The 19035-nt window shown below is 33.7% G+C and overlaps 1 protein-coding gene across 1 annotated transcript; it reads left to right on the forward strand.

The window, feature by feature from the left end:
- The first annotated feature begins 3819 nt into the window (after positions 1-3819).
- Positions 3820-5036, forward strand: LOC111402561. Its single transcript, XM_023030944.1, has 3 exons — positions 3820-4358; positions 4447-4507; positions 4566-5036. Exons 1-3 carry the CDS (start codon positions 3820-3822, stop codon positions 5034-5036), a joined length of 1071 nt encoding a protein of 356 aa, XP_022886712.1.
- The last annotated feature ends 13999 nt before the right edge of the window (positions 5037-19035 follow it).

Here is a 19035-nt window from a genome sequence, read left to right on the forward strand (position 1 = left end):
TTCTTCCCAATATTTTCTAAACTTTAATTCCATAGCAATTAAAATTTCACTAAAAGTAGGATCATTTTTATATTTATGGAATGATCTTGCAATTATATAAAGGCGTTTAAGCACCATACAACTTGTGGGATAATAAACACCAGATAAAATCTTTGTAGTCTCATAAAAAGATGTCAAAAATCGTTTAACTTTCAAAACTAAAATCCAGTCGGATTCATTTAACATACCATCATCATCACTTCTAACATGTCTATTATTGTAAAAGTCAGTTATTAAACTTTCGAAACCTTCACATGATTTTAATAGCAAATATGTAGAGTTCCATCTATGACCTACGTCGCTAACAAATGTTTTAGCAGTCATCACTCCTAGTTCGGCACAAAAATCTTCAAATGCTTGTTTTCTACTATGAGAGATCGTAATATAAACTAATGCATTCCTAATCCTTTGAAGTTCATCATTTATATGTTTTAAACCATCTTGCACAATTAAATTCAAGATATGATACACACAACGAATATGAAACAAATACCTACCAAAATCAGGTTGAAGTGCCCTATACAATTTATCGACGACTACCTTATTAACGCTAGCAATATCAAAAGTAAAAGATCGAATTTTACTCTCACAATGATATACTCTAACAATACTGATAATAGCATTATATATATTATTAGTATTGTGAGGAAATTCAATAATTCTAAAAGCAATAATTTTCTTATGCATACACCAAAGTGGGTCTATATAGTGTGCGGTTGCAACTATATATGCTCTTTTATTAACCCCTTCCCATATATCAGAAGTTAAGGATATAACACTCCCATATTGTTGCAAATCCATAATTAATTGTTGTTTTGAATTATTGAAATAATTTATTGTATCGGCACGAAGAGTATTTCGACTTATCCCAACGTACCTCGGTTGTAGATATTCTTTCACGAACGAGACGAAGTGTTGGTTGTCTGCAATAGCCAGAGGCAACTCAGTGGCGGCAACAAATTTCACCATTCCAGTTTGAATCTCGTCCTCCGAATACACCCACGTGGATAGGGGTGAAGTTGTAGAACCGACGCCTGGACTGGCAAATTGTAATTGTGTTTGACCAGCTGGAAGAAGTCCGTGTCTGGCTGCACATGATTTGTAGTGGCGGTTGAGATGAGTGGTACCAATTCCTTTTTGTCATGCCAATCTTTGTTGGCAGTATTTACATACTGCTTTAGATTTTGCAAGGTCATCAACGACTTTTCCCGTTGAAATCAACTTAAAGTGATCCCAACATTTTGCTTGTTTTTTGGCCTTTCGCTTTTCCCTCGCATCTGGGATATTTAATTGCTGATCTTCATCTTCATGTTCCGCTTCGAAAACGTTAATATCATCCAAATCAATTGGAATGTGGCTTCCCTGACCGTGAATGTGAACATCTTCAGGTATCGGTATGTCATTTAGACTGGCAAATTCATTTGAAAATTGACTTTGCGGCGTACTAGGCAATTCTCCATGATGTGGCAATGGCTCACATCCTGTATCGAACAAACTCTTAACAAATGAACGTTGATCCATTTCTGTGATTGTTTATGATGAAATCTTGACTAGATGAATATAAATGTAGTGAGATTGTGAGAATTGAGAATTGGATGAATTGAAATTGTAACTAATAAACTGGAAAAATTGAATTGATATTGTATATTTTGTAGCACAAGAGAGTAAAAACTCGATAATTGATATAATAAAAGATAGTTGAGACTTGAGAGAGTTGTAATCTTGGAAGAGATTGATATGAAAAAAAAATTTTGGGGGAAGGGGGTATTTATAGTAAAAAAATGGGGAAAAAAAAAAGAAAAAAAAAGTTCTGTGACCGTTCAGTGACCGTTCTGATCACTGAACAAAAGTTCAGTAACCAGAACTGCCACTGAAGATAGGCTCGTCTACACGGTGAGCCGAACGGGCGAGGCCCGCTTGGCTTGTGCTCGGGCTCGTGATTTCACGAGCCCGAGCCGCCCACGAGCCCATTTTTCACGCCGGCTCGGTCCAATTTACATCCCTACCTGGAAATAAATAAATTCTAACCCTTTCCACATCAAGCAGCGATAGAGAGAGGGATACTTTTAAAATTGACTTAGTCAAATCACCTAAAGTCTAGATTGACTTCTCAATAAAGGGATATTATGAAAATAGCATATCCAATATTAAAAGACAAAAATACACTTAAATACATTATACAATTACAAAAGTTGATTTTTTTTAAAAGACATCAATACCCTTTTACTTAACAAATAAAAACCAAACACTTTCTATTTTTCTTATCTATTTACTTTAACACGGATAAATAAAACATTCTCATCCTTTATCTGCTTTAACCGTAAAAACTAAAAAATTTATCAAATCGGAAGTCGAAAAATTTGTGGACATCAATCTCGTCAGTTCGATAAGTTTATATACGCAAATTTAATATTGTTTTCGTTAAATTATTGTAAGTTTAAATCGATAAATTGTATTTCGACATTTATGGTAATATAGATAAAAAAAAGAAATTAATAGATCCGTAATTTTTTAAGATCTAATTTTTTAAGCATTTGACCAAAAAAATTCATCTGCATATATTGCTGGACGAGTATTGAGTCTTAGCAGCTCGGCATGCACAGGTGATTCGGCTGTTTGACCGGTTGTTAAACCTAAACAGCCGGCTGTTTGTCAACTATTTTTCTTTTTCTTTTTTTTTTTCCATTTTATAGGTTATTTTTATTGCTCTTGATATTTTTCTTGTAATTAAAAACTCTGTTTCGACATGCAGATATAGTAGTAGTCCCAGTTTGTTACTTTAGTGATTTCGAATTTGAAGAAAGAGATCAATGGGTATGGAAATGGACAAGTGCTAGACGTGGTGGTATTGCAATTTCCATATCATCAGGTACATCGTATGCAGAACTCTATAATGATTTACAGAACAAGTTGAATGTTGATCCTTCTCAGTACAACATCGAATTGAAATTTAAATTCAGTGAGCATGCATCAGTTTCGATTCCACCTATAATGATTTCTTCTGCTGATGAAGTGAATTATCTGATTGAATTAAACAATAAGCACACGACTCCTCTTTGTGTGATTTTAGTAAGAAAGGATGTCGTCGAAGATGAACAAATAGACTTGGGAGATGGGGATCACAATGCTAATGATTTTTGATATACGATAGAGATAGCTCGTGAAAATGATGTGGTTACTCTAGAGACAGTTGCACACAGAATCCCCTCTGCAGCTCGTGACGACGAGAATGAAAATGCAAATACATTTACAAACGAAGAGTTGATTGCTTTATCTCGGCAGAGGCATGAGTGGGGTGGGACCTCAGGGGCTAGATTGAGTGGACCGTCTTCTAACTTCTCACGTGTGGTTCCCGATAATGAGAATTTGTATGTCAAGCAACTGTTTGAAACGAAGAAAGATTTGCAAGAAGCCGTGCACCTAATTGCACTGAAATACAACTTTGAGTTTAGAGTGAAAAAATCAAATAGGTCGTTATTGACGCTATCATGCGTAGATGACAGTTGCAGTTGGCGTTTATGAGCAACGAAGATGGACACGAATGAGTGCTTTGTAATTCACAAATATACACGGGAACATACTTGTGAAGTGGGAGTTTGTCGCAATGATCACAGGCAAGCTCGATCTTGGTTTATTGGTCGACAGATAATGTACAAGTATCAGGATCCACGGACAATCTACAGAGTATCGGACATCATTAATGATGTTCATCGAAAGTATAGAGTAGTCATGAACCACTAAAAGGCCTGGAAGGCCAAATAATGCGTGTTGGAGGATTTAATGGACTCGACAGAAGAAAGTTATGCTAAATTGGCCAGGTATTGCCATAACATGAAGAAAACTAATCCTGGCTCGGCATTTTTTATTGAGACGGAGGCCGAGAACTGCTTCAAATTCTTCTTTATGTCTCTTGGACAATGCATTCGGGGATTTCGAAATACTATGCAACCCTTAATTCTAGTCGACGGTACAACTCTGAAATCCAAATACCAAGACAAGTTGATTATTGCTACATGTCAAGATGCCAACATCCAAATCTACCATATTGCATTCGGCATAATTAATAATGAGAATGATCTGTCGATGCGTTGGTTCTTTACAAAGCTCAAGGAAGTAATCGGAGAAGTCGAGGACCTTGCATTTGTAACCGATCGGGGACAGTCTATAATAAATGGTATCGCTGAAGTTTTTTCCAATGCACATCATAGGTATTGCATGTACCATATACAAGGCAACTTGAAGACTAGGTATCGAGGCAAAGGCATCGTTTCACTGTTTAGGAGAGTGGCTGAAACTTACAGTATTGAAGAGTGTAATAGGTACATGGTTGAAATAGGAAGCAAATCATTCGAGGCATGTGACTATCTAACGAAAATTGGGATTGAATATTGGGCTCATATTTTTCAGGATGTCGATACAATATGATGACGTCAAACAACGCGAAATCTCTCAATGCATTATTCAAGAGGTATCGAAAGTTACCCATTCTTGCACTGATTGAAAATATCTGTAGGAAGCTGCACTAGTGGTTTCACGATCGACGTACGGAGTCACATAATTGCACAAGCGTGCTAGCCGCAGCGCAAGAGGTAAAGCTCTTTAAGGCTGCAGAGATTGGGAGAAAGTTAAATGCCGAACCACTAAACGAGTCGCGCTTCTCTGTGGAATATGCACGTCATACGACATACATGGTAGATTTCACTGATGAAACAGGTACTTGTAAACAATTTCAGTTAGAGAGTTTTTCATGTGAGTATGCAGTTGCAGTGGCTATGTATCGAGGACTTGCAGCGAGGACATTTTGCTCTCCTTATTACACTGCTAAAAAATGGAGAGTTGCGTATGTTGAAACCATATTTTCACTTCCAAACGAAGTCGAGTGGGAAGTTTCCAATCATATTCGCCCATTCAATACATTGTCACCACCTCTCATTGAATCACGTGGTCCTGGACGTCCAAGTACTTCTAGAATACCATCTACTGGAGAGTTTTCCTGACCACGAAGGTGTAGCAGGTGCAAATCAATAGGACATACTCTCCAATTTTGTACAAGTCAAGTTCCCCTAAATGACAGTTAGAGCATTGTGTATTGTTGTCGATCTGAAATAAACAGTATTTACATCTGGATAATCAACATTCAAATTTTAGCTCGTATTTACGTTTAAATAAACAGTATTTACATCGGCATAATCAATATTCAGATTTCAGCTAGTATTTACATTGAAATGAATAGTATTTACATGAATAATTAAAAACAATTGTGAAAAATAGTTATAAATAATTACAAATATTAATTACAAAAAATATTTACAAATAATTTATGGATCAAAATTAAATTCGTATAAATCACACGCTAACTTATTTCGCCAATTCGGTATTTATGACTGGTTGATTCCATCAACTTTATGTGCTATACTAAATTCTATGTATTTGATTGCGAAAATCCCACAATCACCTCTGCAAATGAACAAATATGTGTTACTTCGGTTCCAATTACGTAAGAACTGATTACTAAATTTTAAAAAATAAAGATTAAAAAGACTTACGATATAGACTGTCTAGTCGTCGTCGTGTCCTACACGATGGTTAGTTTGTCCTCCATAGTGAAGCCCGCATGTCTAGCCATCAGAGGAACGATCACAGTCACCGGCTCTAAGTTCTGCTCGAGCTACCCCTGTGTCAGATATGAATGATCGGGGTCGTACACATATATCGTCGAATCAGGGAACATGATCTCCAGTGCAATGCCGTGCTGATTCACAATCACTAGAATGTACAAATGCGTACAACCCTCCCATGGCTTTCCCCTAACACTCGGTGATAGCCCGATGACCCACTCGATCATATATGCAGGACATACTTGTTACCTAGAAGTTGGAGCGATGATGCGAACCTGAATAGCAACGAACACTATTGAACCCACACGAGAGTAACACCAATCCCAAGAATGCCAATTTGATTCGAAGTTTACGGATTTAATTCCTAAACGATGAATTAGGCAACCAACAATATATTAAATCGAATACCTCCTAATTACACAATTTAAGAACCTCAACCAAGGTTTTGAACGCCACAAGAAATCCCAACCGGATCCCTTGATAAGTTCAAAGTCCCGAAGAACAAAGGTTTGGAAGTAAATCGCCTCTCTAAATTAATTTTCAAATCGAAATCTGTTCAATAATGAAAGATAGAAAATAATTTATACTACCCTAGGAAACAAGGAAACCACGAAACAAAGAATGTACAAGAACATTGCACAAACTTCTACAAAATGACTATCAAATCGGCATTCCCCGTTCATTCATGCTCCATTTTATCAATTAATGAAAAAATTGTGTAAAGACAGATTAAATTACAGCCTATTCAAAAAAGGAAAAAATTGTTCATATTAATAATCCTCACTTCAAATTTTGAATGCCTAAGTACGGCTGAATCTATCTTCAAAAGTTGTGGGGTCAAATTTATGCCAAAAAATTAGCTTCAAAAGAGTAAATAATAAGTAAAAATATTAAATTTGTAGAACTCGGCAATTCATGGCCTCCAAATAAATAAATGACAGTCCTAGATCTTTATATGTACAATGACATGAAGATTTTAATCTGACACTTGATATTTACAATGACATTAAAAACTGAACTTTGAAGTCTTAATTATCCATGAATCTAATTATGCATAGAGGTAAACATTAGGATGAAAAGTTTAATTAAGCTCAAGAATGACATTTTTCGTATCGTTGCGGTCATTGTACAAGTAGTCATTGTTAGCACTTTAGAGTGTATATATTTTGGAATACAAAAAAGATATCAAAATATTTAAAGCAACCTTACTATGTCCAAAACATTAATAGATTATTTAGTTTAGTGCTAAGTAAGACGAAGGGCAAAGATCATCCTTATGGTTATTGAGCAAAGATGAAGAAGGGTACATATTTGTGCCCATCCTGAGTCATCTTCCTGTTTCCTTAGCAATTGTCAATTGAGAACCTGCAAAGATTTACAACAATGAATTACTAACATAGTTGAGAGACAAGGCATTCATGCTAATATTCTTTAAAGAAAATGACAGCACACTACAGTATGTAGCAAATTCGCTTTCTGCCCAAAAACCTCTGATAGCAGCCTTCTTTGTTCTTTTGAACAGCTTGCTTAGAAGACTTGTTTGAGATGTTAAAATGTAAATTTTTCCCAACTTTAAAAGACTGGGTATAAAAAACTACATCAAGTTCACCACCTGGAAATGAATTAATAAATAAAGAATAAAATATGAAACTTATGATGCATTATAAATGACAAAGAATGTACAATAACATTGCACAAACTTCTACAAAATGACTATCAATTTGGCATTCCCTTTCCTTCATGCTCCAATTTATCAATTAATGAAAAAATTGTGTAAAGACATATTAAAGTACAGCCTATTCAAAAAGGGAAAAAATTGTTCATATTAATACACTTCAAATTTTGAAGGCCTAAGTACGGCTGAATTTATCTTCAAAAGTTGTGGGGTCAAATTAATTGCCAAAAAAATAGCTTCAAAAGAGTAAATAATAAGTAAAAATATTAAATTTGTTGAATTCAGCAATTCATGGTCTCCAAATAAATAAATGACAGTCCTAGATCTTTATGTGTACAATGACATGAAGATTTTAATCTGACACTTGATATTTACAATGACATCAAAAACTGAACTTTGAAGTCTTAATTATCCATGAATCTAATTCTGCATGATGGAGGTAAACATTAGGATGAAAAGTTTAATTAAGCTCTAGAATGACATCTTGCGTATCGTTGTGATCATTATACAAGTAGTCATTGTTAGCACTTTAGAGTATATATATTTTGGAATACAAAAAAGATATCAAAATATTTAAAGCAACCTTACTATGTCCAAAACATTAATAAATTATTTAGTTTTGTGCTAAGTAAAACGAAGGGCAAAGATCATCCTTATGGTTATTGAGCAAAGATGAAGAACGGTGCATATTTGTGCCCATCCCAAGTCATATTCCTGTTTCCTTAGCAACTGTCAATGGAGCACCTACAAAGATTCACAATAATGAATCACTAACATAGTTGAAAGACAAGGCATTCATGCTAATATTCTTTGAAGAAAAGGACGACACGCTAAGTATGTAGCAAATTTGTTTTCTGCCCAATTTTAATAATTTACTACTTGTGATTTACACATGCGCAATGAATCTTCCATAACATGTTCACATATAAAGTGCAATTTATACTTTCAAAACCTCTCCCAAACAACATCGTACTTAAATAAAATAATTTTTGATCTCCAAAAACTACTTTTAGACTTTGAGAAATGCACTTCCAAAAACAGTCTAAATATAAGGCACCTTTTAACTAAACATAATGATGGAATAGCAACAAAAGGAGAAATGATCAAAAGGAGAAACATAGCAACAATTTACACAAATGATTAAATATAAACATTACATAAAATTTTCGAAAAATGAAGGGGGAACAAAACGAAAAAACTACAATTTGCTCAATGCATTTTACCAGAAGGATCTATGTATGTTAGAGATATACTTTTTGTCTGTTGGATTGAATGGGTGGAAGTGAGCTTCCCAGAATATGCCTTGCAAAAAACAATTGAATGAAAAGCAAATTAATCAGTAATTATAAAGTTGAATGAAAATATTTACCAGCTTCCAAAATTAATGTGTAAAAGCAAAAGAATTCTAATAAATGAAATTATCATATTATTAGCTGAAGATGATTTCCTAAATACCCAAAAATTAAACTGGAGAAGAAAGCAAAAAGTTTTAATTTTTATTTTTGTGTCAAGAATTGACTGCCAGTAAACAATAACTATCCAAAAAAAAATTGACCAAATACAGATCTAAAGTCGGAACATCAGTTTTAATTTTATTTTTGTGTCAAGAATTGACTGCCAATAAACAATAACTATCCCGACATAAAAATAATCGACCAAATACAGATCTAAAGTTGGAACATCAGTTTTAGTTTTATTTTTACGTCAATAATTGACTGCTAGTAAACAATAACTATCCCAACAAAAAAAATAATCGACCAAATACAGACCTAAAGTCGGCAGATCTAAAGTCTGAACATCATCGAACGAGCCAAATTAAACCCGGAGAACAAGTTAAAAGGAAAAACTATCGATTAACTAAAATTAGATTAAAAGGAAGATTGCTAGCTTAGAATAAAGTAGCAGGCATCAGATCTTCATATTCAAATGTTAATCATCATAACTTGGATGTCATGTGGCCTCTCTTCCTTAGAAGTGTCTGCTGCAAGAAAATGTGTACGGACTGCTCCTTTGAACCTTTGCCCAAGAGGAAAAAAGTTAAATGGTCGCTTGAGGATTTCGATTTCACATTTAAAACTGAGATTTTGAGTAGAGATTGGTTAGGGTTTTCAATATTTTGCGAGAAGGGCAATTCTCTCTAATAGTTTTTAAAATAATCAAAAATGGAAAATTTATATTTAAACCCATATGATTTCCATTCTTTAAAATAAAGAAAAATGGAAAAATGAGAACCCTACGTGCGGTTCTATTTAACATTTTTTAAAATAAAGGAAAATGGAAAATTTCAATTTTATTTAATCAAAAATGGCAAATTACAATTATAAAACCACCGTTTGATTTCCATTCTTTGGTCACAAAAATGAAAAATATAATCGCTATGCCATCAAAAAACACAGAATTTTATATTTTAAAAATACAAAAAAATGGAAATCTGCTATTTTTCAATTGAAAGAAAATGAAAAGGAATGATCATATTCAGTTCCGTGACTATCTAAATAAACAATTCTTATTTTCATGACCGCAAATTGAAAAAGAGTTAAATGTTAAAATTTTAATAAATAAATTAAAATTATTAGCTCCGTTATTGGAAATAAATTATTAGAAATTTATCGGGGGAAAATATGTTTAATTAAAATGGAAAATAGAGAACCTAGGTTTGATTTCCATACTTATTTTTCAATTTTATTTCATCAAAAAATGGAAAATTACAAATATATTTAACCACCATTTGTTTTCCATTCTTTGACCATAAAAATGAAAAAATATAACTGTTACATGTTATATCAAGACATCATATTCTCTTGAAATAAATTTCTGGACATTTATTTGTGAAAAAATGAATATAGGTTAACCGTACGTGCAATTCAATTGATTGAGTTCCTAGACTATCTAAATAAACAATTGTTATTTCCATGATCGCAATTAGAAAAATACTTAAATGTCAAAATTTTAATAAATACTTAATAAATAAATTAGTTTGCATTGGAAATGAATCATTAGAAATTTATCAGCGGAAAAAGGTTTTTAAAAAATGAAAAAAAGAGAACTCTACGTGCTGTTATCCGTACATTTAATCAAAAATGAAAAATTACAAATATATTTAACCATCGTTTGATTTCGATTCTTTGACCATACAAATGAAAAAATATAACCGTTATATGTTACATCAAGATTTTGGACATTTATTTGTGGATAGATTAACAGTACGTGCGATTCAATTGATTCAGTTCGCAGACTATCTAAATAAACAATTCTTATTTTCATGACCGCAAGTCGAAAAATATTTAAATGTCAAAATTTTAATAAATACTTAACATAAATTAGTTTGTATTGAAAATGAATTATTAAAAATTTATCAGCGAAAAAATCTGTTTAAAAAAATTGAAAAAAGAGAACCCTACGTGCGGTTCTCCTCAATATTTTAAAATAAAAAATGGAGAAATTTATCAGCGAAAAAAGGTGTTTAAAAAAATGAAAAAAAGAAATGGAGAACCATACGTGCGGTTCTCTTTGATATTTTTGATAATTTCAATTTTACTTAATCAAAAATGGAAAATTACAAATATATTTAATCACCGTTTGTTTCCCATTCTTTGACTGAAAAAATATATCCATTACATGTTATCAAGACATCATATTCTCTTGAAATAAATTTTAAGATATCTATTTGTGGAAAAATGAATATGGGTTAACCGTACGTGCGATTCAACTGATCGACTTCGCAGACTATCTAAATAAACAATTCTTATTTCCATGACCACAAGTCGAAAAATACTTAAATGTTAAAATTCTAATAAATACTTAATGTATTGCATTGGAAATGAATTATTTGAAATTTATCAGATAAAGAAAAATGGAAAATAGAGAACCTTACGTGCGGTTCTTGAAACATTTTAAAATAAAGAAAAATGGAAAAGAGAGAACCGCACGTGCGATTCTCAGTACATTTTTTTAAAATAAGAAATGAAGAAAGAACCATATGTGCGATTCTTTTGAATATTTAAACTAAAGAAAAATAGAAAATAGAGAACCATATGTGCGGTCCTCTCTGATATTTTCAAAAATTTTAATTTTACTTAATCAAAAATGGAAAATTACAAATATATTTAACCACCGTTTGCTTCCCATTCTTTGACCATAAAAATGAAAAAATATAACCGTTACATGTTACATCAAGACATCCTATTCTCTTGAAATAAATTTTTAGATTTTTGGAAAAATAAAAAAATGAAAAATGGAAAACCATACGTGTGGTTCCTCATGGGAGAACCATACGTGCGGTTCTGCTTCCATACGAAACAAAGTAAAATTTTCGATTTCTTTATTTTTTTTCTTTTCTTTTCTTTTTACTGATGAATATGTTACTACTTCATTATATTAGTCTACCCTAATCTCGCCCCCTTCAAATTGCAGCTGCTTCAAGCGTCATGACTGTTTGGGTGGTGTTTGTTGGTCGTCGACCTGGGATCTACAACACATGGGGGGAAGCGAAGACCCAAGTTGAAGGGTTTCCTAATAATTGCCACCAGTCTTACGATAAGAGGAAAGATGCTGAGAATGATTTGCGAGCATTTCGCACTGGTGGGCCTTCACCCAAGGTAATTTCTCTCTTTTTTTAAATTTATCTATTATTCGCCTTCGCCTTAATTATATTTTACAGAAAATTTTTGTAGAGAGGGAATGTATATGTTGTTTTTGTTGGTCATAAGCTTGGAATTTACAGTTCTTGGTACGAAGCAAAGAAACAGGTCGACGGATTCCTAAACAACTCTTTCAGGGCTTTTAAAACAAGAGATGATGCAGAGAAGGCTGTTGCAGAGTTTGCTTCCTCTAGCAATCAAGTCGTTCAGAATGAAAATGAAGATTTTTTGAATGTTCAATTAGAGATTCAATTGAAGCTATCAAATTTAAAACTTTGATAGCATTGTTTTTTGTCCTCTTAATTAATATGTCTGGATATTTTATGTAAATATTTTATGTACTAATTTATAATATCTGTTTTTTGTTATCATTAGCCTCATGTCCGTATTTATTACTTTATTTGAATTACAAAGTATTATTATAGTTTATTATCAACTGACAAATTTTCCCACATGCTTCCCCTTACTGTACTATGTAGTTTTACATTGAGTGTAAGTTTAGTAGTGTAATTTTCAATAGTCCACAAAAGACATAGAAGCCTTTCAAAAGTAGTTCTTTGCTGGTAATATTTTTCTAATTCAAGTACTGGTGTTTTAGCAACTTTATGATTTTAACAGTTCGCTATCGATATTTTTTGCTTCGACTCTAACTTCATTTTGTACTTTCCTTTCTAGACTCTCCCATCAATGAGTCACGTCCGCCCTCCTGCTCATCATGCTGGTGTAAAATAGTCCATGGGTTTCTGCCTTCACAATAATACTGCCATTGCTACATGTGCGCCTCAGGTTGCAGGAGCTGAGGACTTAATTATTGATTGGGTGATGACATTAATTCCCAAGATTAATACCACTGCGTCAAATTTTTATGACAAAACTGTAAATATTTTGCGTATACTGTCTATTGTGTGTGCACATTATATTCTCAATCAGCAAATCTTTATCTTCCATGTTACTTGCAGGATGTACACCATGGAAATGACACCCTAGAAATATTTGAGAAAAACATATCGGTAAGCTTACAACGATATGCCTAGTTTTTTTGTTTTTGTTTTATTGATGTCTATTGATAACAATTTATACCATTTACATGATACATGTTGAGCCAAATCCAAGATTGTAATTATACTTATGACATATTTATAACTATATTCTCAATCAGCAGATCTTTATCTTCCATATTACTTGTAGGATGTACACCATAGAAAGGCACCCAAGAAATATTTGAGAAAAACAAATCGGTAAGCTTACAACGATATGCCTAGTTTTTTTTTTTTTTTTTTTTTTGGTTTTATTGATGTCTATTGATGATAATTTATACCATTTACATAATACATGTTATGCCAAATCCAAGATTTTAAATATGCTCATGACACATTTATAAGTTAAACACTTCTTTTTTATTTTATTTTATGATACACTTTAACCATTTATCTCTCTTTAAAACTGCTTCATTTGGCATGTGGGGTGAAATCTATTCTCTGCTATATGCAAGAACATCATCAACACAAATTCAATTAGTCTCACTGCACTTTCTTTTTCCTTCTTTCTTTTTAATTCCTACAGTCACCACTGATTGTAGGATGGTCCTATTATCTAATTTCGTAAATCTTTATGATTTGGGACAATCTAAAAAAAGAATTCAGCATAATGTGTGTGCGCGCGCTAGGTATCTAAGCTTCTATTTCCACTAAATGTGCTTTGCTGCACATTTGAAGAAGTGCTGTTTAAATCTCTTCATATTAGTGTCATGTCCGTATTTATTATTTTATTTGAATTACATCAGTATTATTGTAGTTTATTATCAACTAACAAATTTTCCCACATGCTTCCCCTTAAGTAGTTCAGTAGTGTAATTTTCAACAGTCCACAAAAGACAAAGAGGCCTTTCAAAAGTACTTCTTTGCTGGTAATATTTTTCTAATTCTAGTACTGGTGTTTTGCTTGTGAAGGCTGAAATGAAGTCTCATCTCCATCCAAAAAGGCCAGATCGTCTTTGAGCCATTGTGGCTAGCCTTGATACTACAGGTTCGGGTCATACTTTATTCTGAAAAATGAAACACTTAACTAGTCTGGTTTAAAAGAGAAAAATGAATGCACACCTGCCGAAGTTCATATACCCTTTCTTAATTATTTTGACAACTTATTGACAAGAAGCTGGCACTTGCTTGGTTGTTTTCTGGAAAATGAAACAATTAACTAGTTTGGTTTAAAAGAGGAAAATGAATGCACACCTGCTGAAATTCATATACCCTTTTTTAATTATTTTGACAACTTATTGACAAAAAACTGGCACTTGCTTGGTTGTTTTAATAATACTTGCTGTTATATATCGTGGAAGGTGCTTTCCTATATTGGCAAGGGAAATTAAACGAGAAGAAATCCAGATGGTAAGATATAGGGACGAAAGTTTAAATCGTGCCTTATCATAAAAGATAGCTTACTATAGCAGCTTTATGATTTTAATGATTCGCTATCGATACCTTTTGCTTCAACTCTAACTTCACTTTGTCCTTTCCTTTCTGGAGAAGAGTTTGAAAGAATTTCTACAAAATCATCTTGTAACCTGGATGAGAGATCAATGAACTGAGGTATGTCGAATTCATAGTTGTTCCATTTGAGGCTTATTTGTTTGTTCAGGTTAGCTTTGTTTAATTTTTCCTCCTTTGCTGCACATTTGAAGAAGTGTTGTTTAAATCTCTTCTTAACTCAAATTTTCCTTCTATAGTTTGTGGTCTAGCTTCATGCCTACTTCTTTCTCCTCACTTGTTCCTATTGGGATTTGCACTCGATAACTAAAAAAATAATCCAGTACTAGTTGTTCTTTGCTTTGTTCATGGTTGACAGTGAAATCTTTGCTGCCCCGTTTTTATCTTTTCCTCACTAGAGGTGGTGATATTTTCTTCATCCGACGTTTCTTTAGAAAAGAAGAAGAGAAAGAGAAGACAAGCAGCCATGCTTAGTTCAGAATTGAAATGTAGAGCTTTTAAATATTATATAGTTTTTCTGGTGACATTACATTGTAGTTAAAGTAGTATAGTTTTTTTTTAAGTGTTATGATTGCTTGCGATGAATAATTGCCTCAAAATCCATTCACAATCTTAAAACTCATTGGTTCATTTCCCTCTATCTAAATCACCAGTCTCAACCTTCAAGGAAAAGTCGAATTGATATTGCACACAGCCCATCTCAACTCGAGCGAAAGCATTGAAATATATTACACAACCGGTTTCAATTCAAGTGGAAGAACGAGTAATTGACATAAACCCATCTATTTTGATCATTAATTTGTTCAAATGAAATGCTTAACCAATTCCATGCATCAAACCGAAAAATCATTTCTTCTTCTAACCTTTTGACACAGTAGTTTGTTAAATATTACATATCTTTGGTGTGCTAATAGTATTATTTTGTGACATCTCATAAATCACATATTTTTGGTGTTTTAAGATAATTTACTCATATATGATGTCATATATAGATTAGGAAATAGAAAAATGTTACGGAGACATTTAATAAGAATCAAATGCTTTGTTTCTTCGAATCCAAAAATGTGAGCTACAACACTTGTCTTGAAATAAATATTTTAAGAACATAATGAGTCCAAGCATATAGTTCGGAATGCCATGGTCAGTCCAATTGCTTTGTTTCTTCGAATTCAAAAATTTGAGCCAGAACAGTTTCATCTTGAAATAAAAATTTTAAGAAAAAGAAAAACGAGAACCATACGTGCGGTTCTTGCATGTCAAATCACTGTCAGGCTTTGGTAAAAAGGAGCTGTTTGCATCAGAATGATTAAAATGAAGCATTTAGCTTTGTTTCTTCTCTGCAGGGAGCCTTTCGATTTGGTAAGTTTCTTTTGTTTCCTTTTTTGGTAAGTTTTTTTTTTGTTTCCTTTTTTTCTTTTCCTTTTTTTGTTTCTCTTCTTTCTGATATGTTTTTTTCTCTCTTCTTCTTCTTTCTGATATGTTTTTTTTTTTTCGTTAGCTGACAATGGGGTATGGTTGCTTGATTTTGTTGGTCTTCATGATCTCCATTGTCCTGATTTCATCTCTCGTGCACGCGTTGAGAGAGTAACGACATCTTTTACCGGTTCAGCAGCCTTCGGCACCTCTGCGTCCAACTCCGGATAAGAAATATGTTGTCATTGACAGGTTTATCTTGGAACTTGACTTGAAGCTCAAGCCTATAAATAAGTAAATTTATATGAAGTTGTAGGCTTGAGGGGGAATGAAGATATTTGGTCCAGCTTTTGTTATGAAAAAATGACAAAAACACATTACATTAATGATTAATGTGTTTTTGTAGTTTTTTTCATTTTGTGGGAATTGTTGCGATGGTTTGTTCGTTTTGTAGTTCTTTGTAGTATTTCCTTTTCATGCCTACCATGCTTTGTTCGTTTTGTGGGAATGTTTTTATGTTTTTATTTAATCATTTGTGGGAATTGTTGCTATCGTGGTCAGATTACGTGCTACAGAATCCAATATTTTCTTTGGATCCTAAAGCAGGCATATATAGAGTTTGAATATTTAATGTAACTGCTTACCAAGTTTTTCTAATTCCTCAAACTCAAAATTATATCTTGGAGAATAAGCCAATGCTTCCCTTTCACCAAGAGAAACTGATCGCATTGAGAAATCAGGCTACCAAGAAAAAGATATTTTGAACATATTTAACTAATTATTAAGTAATATTAGAAAGAAATTGCAAAACTACTAACATAATACATCAATGCATGTCTCTCACCAAGAGAAGCTGATCTACTTTTAATAAAGAAACTAGGCAGCCAAGAATTCTTTTTGTTGGGTTAATTTTCAACCTTTTTTTTCAAAAAAATGGGTTAATTTTCAACATTTTTTTCAAAAAAAAAAAAAATTCTTTTCTTAGTTTCTTTGGTCAAAATTGGTAGAAGAATTACATCCATTTTGGTCGTTTTTTTATAAAAACTATAGTATCATATATGGATAAGACATCGGCATTTTGTTTTCAAATGGAAGATTATTGATAAATAATTAATTACACAAATTTTTCCCTTAAAATGGTGATAAATAATTCCTAATTTTCAAGAACATTACTAATATAATATATTTTTGTAGCTATAAAACATGAAAATAAATTTGTGTAAATTATTGTTAGTTTGGGAGAGGTTTTGAAAGCCTAAAAGCTATTTGAAATGACAACACACTTTTTGTTGGAAAAGTTACTCGGAAAGTCAATTATTTGGCTTGTGAATTATATAAATAATGGAAGATAATCCTAGCTGTCTTGAAATGTCATTTTCAAATTTAAGTTTGCCTTACGCCATAGAGACATCATATTTTCTTGAAATAAATTTTTGAACAATTATTTGTAGAAAAATGGATATAGGAGAACCGTACGTGCGATTCGATTGATTGGTTTGAGGTTTGCTTTATAATTTTCTCTCCTTTCAAGCGCTCGTTCTTTTCTTTCTTGTGGCCCCACTCGTCACTCCTAGCCACCTCTCCATTTTCTCTCGAGCTCTCGTTTTGTTTATCTTTATTTTTTCTCACATTCTCACCTCTCAACCTCACTTGATCATCATACACTTGTTGCGACGTCATTGGTACAAGCGTAATAGATTTTCCACCCATTTCAAAGCTATACCAATTTCTAAACCCATCATGCCTAACCCTTTGATCATATTGCCATGGCCCACGCAACAAAATATGACCCGCATCCATAGGCACCACATCACACAAACACCTCGTCCTTATAACTCCCAATAGAAAAATTAACAACTACTTGTTTATTCACCTTAGCCTCTCCACGGTCATCTAACAATTGTAATTTGTATGGCCTAGGGTGTTTAATTGTAGTTAAACATAATTTTTCAACCAACCTAGTATTAGCAACGTTTGTACAACATCCCCCATCAATTATTAACCCACATACCTTGTTTGCAACATGGCATCGGATATGGAAGATGTTTTCCCGTTGTTGCTCCTCTCCTTGCATAATCACAAGTGCTTCACCGTCCACCGGATACTCCACCACTTCACCACCACTAACATCCTCTAGCTAGGGCATCCCATCTCCATCGCTATCACTAACCACTACCCTATGGGCACTCAAAAATCATTGCTCTTTTATTAGGACATTGAGATGCAATGTGCCCCTTCCCTAAACATTTGAAGCACGTAATGTCCCGACTCTTAGTATTTTGAGAACCCACCTTATTTGTAGTATTGCCAACAACCTCTTCATTCGCCTTTAGTGCGCTGGTTTTATTGTTTGTCATAGCCACATCAACCCTTTCTTCTTCCCCTCTAGGCTTGCAAGATGAATTATGACCCGATGGAGTCCTAGCCGGCCCTTTCCTCTTCAATTGCCGCTCCACTTTAATCGCCACATACAACATGTCTTCAAGTTCTACATAGTGTTGCAATTCGACCACATTAGCAATGTCCCGATTCATCCCATTCAAGAAACATGCCATGGTGGCTTCCCGGTCCTCCTCCATATTAGTCCGAATAATTAAAATTTTCATTTCTTTATGGTAATCCTCCACACTTCTCGACCCTTGGTACAACCCATGCAACTGTTGATAAAGCTCCCTATGGTAATGGCTAGGTACAAACCTCTTCCTCATAACTGCCTTCAACTCATCCCATGTTCAGATTGGTCTCTCTCCATTCCTCCACCTTGAAGTGATCACCTGATCCCACCAAGTGATGGCGTAATCAGTGAACTCCAAAACTGCAAGCTTCACTTTTCTCTCCTCCGAATAATTATAACACTCAAAGATAGGCTCCAACTTTTTCTCCCATTCTAGATGCGCCTCCGAGTCACTCTTACCCTTAAATGGCGGAATTGACATTTTGATGTTGACCATACCTCCATCCACGTCATCTCTATAATTATTTTGACCTCGACGTTCAAACCCGTCTCATCTATTCCTCATTCGACCCAATTCAACCCCATTGAACCCAACGTCATCCACATCACCCCCATAATCGAATTCATCATACAATTCCACCCTCGGTTCCCGCCGTCCCGATCTCTTAGCATTAGGCACCTCAACTCGTTGTCCATAGGCAAATTGGTA

The sequence above is a fragment of the Olea europaea genome, chromosome 10 (genome assembly GCF_002742605.1).
Source record: "Olea europaea var. sylvestris chromosome 10, O_europaea_v1, whole genome shotgun sequence".
Classification (NCBI taxonomy): Eukaryota; Viridiplantae; Streptophyta; class Magnoliopsida; order Lamiales; family Oleaceae; genus Olea; species Olea europaea.